At 42.1% G+C, this 12,111-nt stretch overlaps 1 protein-coding gene across 2 annotated transcripts in view; it reads right to left on the reverse strand.

Moving 5' to 3' along the window:
• Nucleotides 1-12,111, reverse strand: part of EXT2 (exostosin glycosyltransferase 2) — a 187,108-nt gene that overhangs the window by 10,074 nt on the left and 164,923 nt on the right. For both annotated transcript variants that reach the window (XM_072618305.1, XM_072618303.1), the window contains exons 11-12: nt 3,023-3,166; nt 1,125-1,253 (exon numbers count right to left, since the gene is read on the reverse strand). In XM_072618305.1, coding sequence (XP_072474406.1) covers nt 1,125-1,253; nt 3,023-3,166 — 273 coding nt within the window. The remainder of the gene's footprint in view (nt 1-1,124; nt 1,254-3,022; nt 3,167-12,111) is intronic.

Raw genomic sequence — 12,111 nt, forward strand, 5'->3', positions numbered from 1 at the left:
CAAACATTCTCCCAATTAGCATGTCAGCTCCTTGTCCACTCTGAAACAGACAGCATGGGCAGGCCCCAGGGACCTCAAGGTCTTCCCCTTTTGCCTCTCTCTGCAGCACAGGCTCCCCTGTATGCTGACCTCAGGAAGGATGCTGTGCATTTCTACAGGGGACATCATGCCACGAGACTACAAAGATCCAAAGGATCCCACCTGCATGGAGAAATCCATGAGGCTCTTCATCTCTCATTCTATATATCCCGTCCTGACTCTGCATGGAGCTCCTCCCTTGAGGCCTTGCCCACTGTCAGCTTTAGGTAGTGATAGAAACCACAGGAGAGTACAAAGAGGTCTAGGCCAAGAGTCAACAGACCTGGATGTGAATCACTCTCAGCCAAGAATGAACGGTGTGACCTTGGCTAAGGCACCTGTCAGTTTAGTGTAATTCGACAAACACGGATTAAACACCTAGAGTGGGCAAGGCATGGAAGAAGGACCAGTGATTTCATCAGCATGGGGCACTCTTGGGTGAGAGTCTAAGACTTAGGAGAGGAGTCCTAAAGAGCTGCTAGAGACACAGAGTCAGTGACTTAATAAAGGTAATAAAATGGTAAATAACAGGTGTGGCATGTGAACCCAGCTGTCCCAGACTTAAAGCCTGTCACTCCGTCCCCTCAGCCACAGTGCTGAGTCAATAAAAGACAAAAACAGAGCAGCTCTGGCTTTCAGTTTATCTTCTACAGAGAGAGAAGGGGAAACACAAAGCAATTTCAAGAATACAGAATAGTCATAAGTGGGCAGATCAGGAAGCCCTTGGTTCAGCACTGAGCCAAGCTTTGGGAATGAAGAGGGTGAGGCACAGACTGTGCAGAGGCATGGGGATGGACTAACCCTAAATGCTCGCCGGTAAGCTAGAGCTTGCCTATCTTGACCTCAGTTTCCTTATTTGCAAACTAGAGGTAACATCTGCTGCATCCACCTCATGGAGATGTTAGAAGGATTTAGGGAGATGATATGCAGAGAATTATTTGATCTCTAAAGCACTATACCACTGTAAGATAAGACCCTGGACAGGAAATATAAATTTGTATGAAGTCCTTTTCAGCTTTAACATTCTGTGACTATAAGAACCCCACCTTAATGACAGCTTTGCCTGTAACATTGGCCACCAAGAAATTCATGGCAATATCTTCACAGTTCATGTGAGCATCCACCCAGTTCTTGATGTCTCCAGGCATCTTGTAGGTGTACAGGTAATTAAAATACTGTAAGAGGAGAGGAAAACAAGAGGTCTTCTTGTGTTAGTTCAAATCATGTTCTCATTCATGTAGAGCTACAACAAACAACCTAAGAATATAGTAAGCACAGGATCTGGGCTTGTATCAAATGGTTTTTTAAAATTTATTTAAAAATGTAAAAATCAGTCTTAGAGCTCCAGAGCTTTTACCTCAATTTGCCAACTTCTGGTCTAGATGACAAAAAAAGTGCTATGAACCAACCAGAATGCCAGGTATATCTAATACATAATATGTATGGTCAACTGACAAGATACAAATATTCTCATACTGTTTCTGTGGGTGGCTAGGATAGGATAGAGCACCGGGGCTAGATTCAGGAAGACTGTGGCCTCAGACACTTACTAGCTATGTGACCCTGGGTAAGTCACTTAACCCTGTTTGCCTCAGTTTTCTCATCTGTAAAAAGTGTTGCAGAAGGAAATGTCAAACCATTCTAGTGTCTTTGCCAAGAAAACCCCAAATGGGGTCACAAAGAGTTTTCATGACTGAAAACAACTATTGTTCAAATATTGTTTCTACTTAATTCCAATATCCTTCTATTTCAGTAAAAAACAATCCAATTCCCATACCACTTGCTTAAAAGGGAATACCTGAAAAATTCAATGCAATTTAAGAAATGCATTACCTGCTCAGTGGGTGCTAGGGATACAAAGACGCAAACTACAGTCTCTGTTCTTGAGGAACTCATGTTTGAGATAAGACAGAGCACTCAGAACTAGGGAATCAGGTAAATTTTTACAGACTTGAATCTTGAAGAAAGATTCTAAGAGTTGGAAATGAGAAAATAGTGCATTCCAGGCATGGCAGATAGCTTGTACAAATGCACAAAGATGGGCTTGCCTGGGAATAGGATGCATGAAAGAGAGCAACATGAAATAAGGCTGGAAAAGCTGAGCTGGAGTCAGATTGTGGAAGGCCTTAAATACAGCCTGAGAAGGTTCTAGTTTTTCCAGAAGGCACCAGGGAGTGACAGGGTCATAACTGAGCTTAAGAAAGATTATTTTGGCAGCCACTTGGAGCATGGAAGAGAGAGGGGAAAAAGGAAATCAGTAAAATGCTGAAGTGAAAGGTAAGGAGGGCTGGTGAAAGAGAAGGGGAGACATAAAAAAGAGGCTGTGGATGAAGGCTCCTGATTGAGAGCAGAGTCCAGGGCAATTCTGATTATAAACCTGAGTGAATGTCAGAGAGGTGCTGCCTTGGCTAGAGGAGTTGAGGGAAAGGTGTTTAAAGCTGGTAGAGATCTATGCATGTTTCCAAGTAAAAGGAAAGAGTATTGGAGAGAGAGACAGAGGGAGGGGGAGAAGAAGGAAGAAGGAAAGAAGAGATAGAGAGTAAGAGGGATAAACAGAGAGAAAAAGACAGAAAGAATGAATGTGATTGAAAGAACAATGGAACTGATGGCACAAGCAGAGGAGGAGCCATCATATTTTACTTGAGAAAGTCAAATGCTGTGGTCTTCACTGTCTCCTCAAAAGAGGATAAATCTTTCTCATCTGACTGGTTTTGTTCTAAAAGTCCCTTTCCAATTTTACAAGATTTCCAAATCATTTTCACTTCCAATTTTTAAGCTTTCCAGAATGTATGGAAAATTAAGGTGACCTCAGAAAAAAATGATTCTTCATATTCACCAGAAGCACTGGCTCTGGGTACTTAACCACACTCACCCTGCAACCTGGACCCCTCCCCCCACATCCTCATCCCCTGCCCCCACTCCCTGCCCCCAAGTCTTTAATTACCTTGTGGTAAAAAGCAACTCCAGTAAGTACCATAGATACTTCATTGGTCCATTCCGACTCATACTTCCACTTGCTCATCTCATGGTCCCAGAGGTGCAGGCGGCCTGGGTATCCCACCAGTCTGTCAGGGAACTCACGCCAAACCTGACCACAAAGACATAAGGCTGATTATTTCCCTGTACAAATTGCAGGCCAACAAAAGGGTCCCCAAAACAAATACTGATAGAGATTGGCAGAAATCTTCATATTCGGGCACAGAACCTCTTCTCCCCAAGTAAGTAGGACAGTAGATGGTGAAACAGTTGGAAGATCTTTGTAAAGCACACTCCTGCTCATCTAAGATCAGAAGATAGAAATTGGGTCCCGGTTTCTTTGGAAAAATCTGCAGCATCTCTTCTGTGTCAAATCTATTGATCTAACTTTACAACACTTAGCAGAGTATTGGAGCAACACTTAATGAAATCACACTAATGGATAATTAGACCAACTCAGAAGAAACTATATTGATCAAATCTAGACATCGACTTGGCCTAAAGTCTCCCATTGCATCCTGGGTCACCTCCAGCCATCCTGATGAATATCTGGTCACTGGACCCAGATGGCTCAGAAGGAGAAAGTGAGGCTGGTGACCTGCACAGCCCTCCCTCACTCAAAACAAAGTCAAGTGCAAGTCATGTCATCATTTCTCTGATGTCCTGGTCTTCAGACATGAAAGACAAACACAACAATGACAACATGAGGAAGCACTGGTTCTAGAAGAAGACCTTCACTGTTTTCTGAGTAAATGTCCATTCTTTCCTAGTACTCATGCCCTATTAAAAACGTAAAGAAAAACATGTCTGAAAAGTGATGGCCTTATATAGCCAAAAGACCTGGATTCTAATCTCAACTCCATCACTAATTTTTCAATTTTATTATCATAAACTTACACACACACACACACACACACACACAATATTTCCATATGTACAAAAAGAATTGTGTACGCAACCTTGAATCTCCATTTCATAACATCTGCTTTTGAAAATGTTTATTTTAGGGGGAGGAGCCAAGATGGAAGAGTAGAAAGACACACATATGCTAGCTCCAAACCCACAGCCCATAAAATATCTGTAAAGAACTCCCAACAAATTCTGGAACAGCAGAAGCCACAGAACAATGAAGCAGACGAGATTTCTGTTCCAGAGAGCCCTGAAAACCTGACGCAAAATGTCCCTCACACACCGGGCCGGAGCGGAGCCCAGCCCTGCCTTGGCCACATGCCGCCAAGGGGAGCAGATCCGAGCAGGCTTCAGGGACGGAATCACCAGCAGCTGCGCAGGTCCCTCCACCCACAGGCGCCAGGGGTGAGTGAGTCTTTTTGGCTTGCCGAGAGGGGAGCGGGGTGTCTCCATAGCTCAGGCCCCCTCGGGAGGCAGCAGCGGAGGCGGCAGCGGACTGGGGCTCCCCAAGCAGGCAGGAGCTGGGATCCATTGTTGAAGGTCGCCTCATAAACCCCCTGAGGGAACTGAGCCCCTTGTGGTTGCCCTGACCCCACCTGAGCACCTGAACTTGATCTCACACTGAATAGCAGCCCCTTCCCGCCCAAAGCCCTGAGGGTGGGAAGCAGCATTTGAATCTCAGAGCCCAAGCGCTGGATGGGCGGATCTGGAGGCAAGGTGGGTGTGGAAAGAAAACTCAGTAGTCAAGTCGCTGGCTGGGAAAATGCCCAGAAAAGGGAAAAAAAATAAGACCATAGAAGGTTACTTTCTTGGTGAACAGATAATTCCTCCCTTCCTTTTGGATGAGGAAGAACAATGCTTACCATCAGGGAAAGACACAGAAGTCAAGGCTTCTGTATCCCACACATCCAAAATAAATATACCATGGGCTCAGGCCATGGAAGAGCTCAAAAAGGATTTTGAAAATCAAGTTAGAGAGGTGGAGGAAAAACTGGGAAGAGAAATGAGAGAGATGCAAGAAAAGCATGAGAAGCAGGTCAACACCTTGCTAAAGGAGACCCAAAAAATGCTGAAGAAAGTAACATCTTGAAAAATAGGCTAACTCAAGTGGCAAAAGAGGTTCAAAGCCAATGAGGAGAAGAATGCTTTCAAAAGCAGAATTAACCAAATGGAAAAGGAGGTTCAAAAGCTCACTGAAGAAAATAGTTCTTTCAAAATTAGAATGGAACAGATGGAGGCTAATGACTTTGTGAGAAACCAAGAAATCACAAAACAAAACCAAAAGAATGAAAAAATGGAAGACAACGTGAAATATCTCATTGGAAAAACAACTGACCTGGAAAATAGATCCAGGAGAGACAATTTAAAAATTATGGGACTACCTGAAAGCCATGATGAGAAAAAGAGCCTAGACATCATCTTTCATGAAATTATCAAGGAAAATTGCCCTGATATTCTAGAACCAGAGGGCAAAATAAGTATTCAAGGAATCCACCGATCACCGCCTGAAAGAGATCCAAAAAGAGAAACTCCTAGGAATATCGTGGCCAAATTCCAGAGTTCCCTGGTCAAGGAGAAAATATTGCAAGCAGCTAGAAAGAAACAATTCAAATATTGTGGAAATACAATCAGGATAACACAAAATCTAGCAGCTTCTACATTAAGGGATCAAAGGGCGTGGAATATGATGTTCCAGAAGTCAAAGGAACTAGGACCAAAACCAAGAATCACCTACCCAGCAAAACTGAGTATAATACTTCAGGGGAAAAAATGGTCTTTCAACGAAATTGGGGACTTTCAAGCATTCTTGATGAAAAGACCAGAGCTGAAAAGAAAATTTGACTTTCAAACATAAGAATGAAGAGAAGTATGAAAAGGTAAACAGCAAAGAGAAGTCACAAGGGACATACTAAAGTTGAACTGTTTACATTCCTACATGGAAAGACAATATTTGTAACTCTTGAAACTTTTCAGTATCTGGGTAGTTGGTGGGATTACACACACACACATACATGCACACACACAGAGAGACAGAGAGCACAGAGTGAATTGAATAGGATGGGATCATATCTTAAAAAATGAAATTAAGCGGTGAGAGAGAAATATATTGGGAGGAGAAAGGGAGAAGTGGAATGGGGCAAATTATCTCTCATAAAAGAAGCAAGCAAAAGACTTTTTAGTGGAGGGAAAAAGAGGGGAGGTGAGAGAAAAACATGAAGTTTACTCTCATCACATTCCACTAAAGGAAGGAAAAAAATGTACACTCATTTTGGTATGAAAACCTATCTTACAATACAGGAAAGTGGGGGAGAAGGGGATAAGCAGGATGGAAGGGAGGGCAATGGGAGGAGGGAGCAATTTGAAGTCAACACTCTTGGGGAGGGACAGCATCAAAAGAGAGAATAGAAGCAATGGGGGGCAGGATAGGATGGAGGGAAATATAGTTAGTTTTACACAACACAACTATTATGGAAGTCATTTGCAAAACTACACAGATACGGCCTATACTGAATTGCTTGCCTTCCAAAAGGAATGGGTGGGAAGGGAGGGATGAAGAGAAGTTGGAACTCAAAGTTTTAGGATCAACTGTCGAGTACTGTTCTAGCTACTAGGAGATAAGAAATACAGGTAATGGGGTATAGAAAGTTATCTGACCCTACAGGACAAAAGAGAAGATGGGGACAAGGGAAGGGAGGGATGATAGAAGAGAGGGCAGATTGGTAATAGGGGCAATGAGAATGCTCGGTGTTTTGGGGTGGGGGGAGGGGACAAATGGGGAGAAAATTTGGAACTCAAAATTTTGTGAAAATGAATGTTAAAAGTTAAATAAATTAATAAAAAAATGTTTATTTTATTTCATTAAATACTTCCAAATTACATGCAAAGCTTTTTGACATTCATTCTTTTTTAACATTTTGAGTTCCAAATTCTCTTCCTCCCACCTGTCCCTCAGGTAAGAAATTTGGTATTGGTCACACATGTGATATCACGCAAAACATTTTCCCTTATTAGCCATGTTGCAGAAGAAAACACAGACAAAAAAGAAAAAGAAAAAAAATTAAATATATGTCAATCTACCTTCAGAGTTCAACAACTCTCCCTCTGGAGGCAGAGAGCATTTGTCCACCATGAGTCTTTTGGAACTGTCTTAGATCAGTGTCTTAGTTACAGTAGCTAAGTCTTCACAGTTGGTCATTCTTACAATACTACTGTGACTGGGTACAATGTTCTCCTTGTTCTGCCCACTTTACTTTGTACCAGCTCATTTAAGTCTTCCAAAGTTTTTTCTGAAACCATACTGTTCATCATTTCTTATAGTACAATTGCATTCCATCACACAATCATATACTACAATTTCTTCAGTCATTCCTCAATTGATGGGCATCCCCTCAGTTTCCAATGCTTTACCATCACAAAAAGAGTCGTTATAAATAATTTTGTACAAATAGGTCCTTTTTCTTTGTTCTCTTTGGGATACAGATCCAGTATTGCTAGGTCAAAGAGTATGTACAGTTTTATAGTCCTTTGGGCATAGATCCAAAATGTTCTCCAGAATGGTTAGACTAGTTCACAACTCCACCAGCAATGCATTAGCGACCCAATTTTCCCATATCCTCTCTAACATTTGTCATTTTCTTTTTCTGTCATGTTAGCAAGACTGATAGGTATGAAGTGGTACCTCAGAATTGTGAATACTACTTATCATTTAAAGGAAGGCTCCATTGACTTCTATGCTTCCTAGTATTTTTAATAGGAATGGATGTGTTGTATTTTGTCAAATTTTTTTCATACATCTATGGATATAATCATATGGTTTTTATTGTTTTTGTTATGTATATGATCAGTTATGTTGATGGTTTTTCTTTACAAAGCTCTTATCCTTGCATAGGTTGTTCTCCAGCTTCTGCTCATGCCCCCGCACCAGTTCATCCTGCCCAGGATTCTCCGAAATAATCTCGTCTCCTTTTGGCACAATGAATAATGTTCCATTGCATTCACACATCACAGTCTGTTCAGCCGATCCCCCACTCGAGGCACCCCTCGAAGATTCTAGCTCTTTCCTTCTCTGCCTTTTTAATCCTCACACTTCCGGATCAGGCTATTTTTCCTTCATCCCTGTTCTTTCCCTAGTGACTTTGATGTATTTGCGCATTTTATATTTCACCCTACTCTGCCCACTTGAAATACAAGCGAGGTTCCTCTGCTGCTTGTCTCCCCCTTCCTCTATATTTATATTCTTATTTACGCTAGTAAAGTCCCGCCTGTTTGTTCATGAGTGTGTTCCTTTGACTCTCTTCTCTTTATTTTCTAACAACCTTCAGAAAAGACTCAATGCACCTCTTTGTTTCTTACTATTTCATCTTCTCAATGCCCTTTGAAAGGACCCTTGTACTACATAATAATCTGCATCATATCACTCCTTCCAGTTGCTAGAATAAACTTACCTTCCTAGGTTTCTCTTTATTTTGGGGTTTATATTTCAAACTTAAATTCTTGCTTCATTTATTCTAGGAATTAATATTGCATCTATGAAAAATCCATTTTCCCCTTTTGTCTGCTTGAAGCCATTACAGGGTTGCTTTCTCCTTCTAGGTTGGATTTTTGGGAGCATGACAATGTTTTTTTATTCTGGTCAGTGTTGGATTTAATTTCTGAATCAGAGGTTTTGGCTGGATGATCCCCAAAGTTCTTTCTTCTTTTAAATTGTATATATCTGTGAACAATTGTTTAATCCTTCTATGTAATTCTTCCATTAAAATGCATATTCTCAGAGCATGGAAAACAGAGATGCCTCCTTCATCCTCTCTCTGTTGCATCCTCCCCTTTGTCATGCTTCTCACTGGCTCTGGTTTTATGAGATAGGTATAAAGTCTCTGTCTTCAGGAATGATTTTTACTCTCCTCTTTTTTGAAGAATAAGATCAACTCTGTAGGATAATATGGTCAAAGTTATTGGAAAACCACTGGAAAGATATGAAGTTTTCTAGTATAAGATCATAATCTTGTGCTGTTAAATTTAGCTGACTTTCTAAATAGAGAATTAAACTATTTGGTACAGATCCCAGAATCAAAGGAACAAAGACACGCTCTTACAGCTGTCATCAAGTCCAACTCTCTCATTTTAAAGATGATGAAAAAAGGGGACAAAGGTAAGTTACTTGGCCAAGATCACACAGGCAGAACCTTGTTAATAGTGTTGATGCTGCTGCTTCCAAATAGGATGGCATTCCTGACTTCCAAGTCTGGAATTGCTCTTCCAGAAATGGAGATGGATTCTCCATAGTTCATCTTCTTCCCTTTCCCCATTCCACGTTGTGACCAACAGGCAATTTATGTAATATCTGGCTATGCATGTGGAACAGAGTTTGCCTCTGGGTGAAGATAATTCACCACCTAACAGGGCTTCAGTCTGCAACCTCAGCCTCATGAGCACCATGTACTTCAGCCACAGTCAGAAGACAAAAAGCTGCAGATGATTAACGCCAGGTCAGACATTTCCTCAGATCAAACACTAGGGATGCTTTTGCTCCACTCTGCGACTAGGAGATCATTCTCCTCCATCCCAGTGAACCGTGAGTTTCTGCTGGTTTATTTCATAGCCTATTGCCTATATATTCCCCAGTGCCATCGGGGTAGGGGGTGGGGTAAGGGTTTCCTCTTTGTTTTCTCTAGACTAGACACCTGTCAATTCACAGCAGCTCCCAGGTTATGGCCAGACCCTTTGGCCCAGACCAACTCTGAGGCTTTTTGGAGCAGAATGTTCTCCAGGAAAGTGGTGAGAATGTTGATGGAAGTGATAAGGTACAAAGAAACAGCAGGACAGAGAGCTCAATGTGGAGACAGAGACCTTGGTTCCAGCCTTAGCTTTGCCAATAGCCAACATTTCTAAGGGAAACTCTAGCTTACCAAGAGGTTTTTCTCAAGAAAACGCTGTGACAAAAGTGACATTAGAATTATTATCTCCATTTTACAGATGAGGAAACTGAGGTGACATGCCTATGGTCATGCAGGAGTATAGGGAATAAAGAAAGTGCTTTCTGAAAGGTGAAGTTCTACAGAAACACAAGCTGCTGTTCTGCTCATGGACAGAACAGGAAAAGTCAGACAACAACAGGTCTTCTAAGCAGTAGAAGATGTTACAGCCCAAGCTCCTCCTCCAAGAGGAACCAGACTTTGGTGACACTTAGAGAAATGTTATACTAGGCTGCATGAATAGCAGTAGTGAGGCCCTGGATTTCAGACCATCCGTAGCCTTGAACGAGAGCTGCTGCTGCTACACACAGGGCTCCCTGCCCTTGCCTTATTCCTGGCAGCTGGATACAATCAAGATACCATCCTTGTCACTTCATCTATTACTGTGCAGATGACTATGGGATCAAAACGGAGGAGAGAAGAATGGGGATGGGTCATCCCTAATGAAGCTGGAGCAGAGCAAGATGATGATAGTATTATATAATGGACTTGCCTAGCTAGACAAGCAAGAACTCCTGCTCTACCCTCCTCCTCCTCCTTCCCACAATAAATTCAAGAGATTCTTTTTTCTCAGGGGGAAATGTTCTGGGGCTGCTTTGGAGCCATTACTGACAGATGTCTTTTCATGTTAATGGCACTGACATTTTAAACTGCACATTATTCATTCAGCAGTCTTAGTAATGGATAACAGTCACAAATATTTGTATAGGCCTTCATACTTGCAAAGTGTTTTATGGTCCCAGAATAATTATTCAAATAGGCTAGACTCTTGACATAGACATAAGCCCCCTTATCATCCTATTTTCATTCCTAACACTTTTCAGGAGTGGACAATCTCCCAGGACACCACAAGGCCACTGGGCAAAGACAGTGGCGGTGGGAAAAGTGGGTTATTTGTTTTGTATATTTCTTCTACATGGGCATAAGTGCCTTTTGAGGGCTGTAACTTAAATGAACAAACATTTTCTTACTATGGTCTTGTACTCTGCTAAGGTGCTGGAGCAGATGAAAGAAGACGTGGTTCCTCTATGCTCACAGCTTGATGGAATAATGAGAGCTCCCATTTTTCCAGTACGTTATTGACCTGGAGAGGTCAACAGTCCAAATATTATTCTTCTTATATTACAGATGAGGAAACTAAGGCCTAGAAGGATCAAGGTCCCCCACAATTCATGTCTGAGTCAGGCTCCTAGCCCAGTGCTATTTCTTCCACCTGCAGCACACTAGAGGAACTCATTTATGTAGAACTTGACAAAGCACTCTCCTTCAACAACTCCACTGATCATCATGATTCCCACCACTGCTTCAGTGACCACAGGAAAGTGGGCACTGTTCTCTGGGATTACAGAGACATGGGGTGGCATCCAGTGGGAAGCAAGGATGCAGAGGAACACCTAGATGTGCCCAAGGGGATCTCAAAGTCATAATGACCAGGGTCTGAGCCCCACAAGAGGTTGGTTAAGTTCCTGTTGCTCTGAGCTGAAAGTGGAGCCTATGCAATAGCAGCAGAGGCCCCTGGATCCTGTCCCCACAAAATGAGACAGACTGAGTAATATTAGGATGGTGGCCTGGCTCCAAGGGAACATAATTCTGCTCTCTGGTTATGGTCAGATACTTATTGTAAAGACTGAAATGACACAATATTAGTCTAATCTATTTCCCTCTTTCTATTTCAGATGTGATGGCCTTAAAGCAGGCTTTAATCATCTCCCAACTGAACTAAGGCAATTTCTTCCTCTGCTTTCCTAGTTCTGTTCAGTTGGATGGGCAGCTGGTCCTTGGTGTGACCACCAAAGACTTCTACTGCTCATTCGGATCTGACAACCCAGTGCCTTAGCATCAGGATTAAGATGCTCACCTGCTGTTTCAAGGTCCTCAGCAGACAGCCCTGAGCTGACCAGCTTGCCTCTTATAAGAGAAAAACTGAGAAAAGGTGGTAAGAGACTCCAGCTCCATCAAAGAGCTAATACCACCACTCTGACTACCAGTTCCTATTTTCATAATGTTTTATGGTTTACAAAGTACTTTGACAATACCCCAGATAGTAAATGTTATGTACATATAGACTGAGAAACTGAGGACCAGGTGTGTCCATAGTCACATAACCCATATGGATCAATACAAGGACTTGAACTTGGATCTCATGACTCTAAATCCAGGACTGTTTTCAAAACTC

This window comes from Notamacropus eugenii, chromosome 6 (assembly GCF_028372415.1).
Source record: "Notamacropus eugenii isolate mMacEug1 chromosome 6, mMacEug1.pri_v2, whole genome shotgun sequence".
Classification (NCBI taxonomy): Eukaryota; Metazoa; Chordata; class Mammalia; order Diprotodontia; family Macropodidae; genus Notamacropus; species Notamacropus eugenii.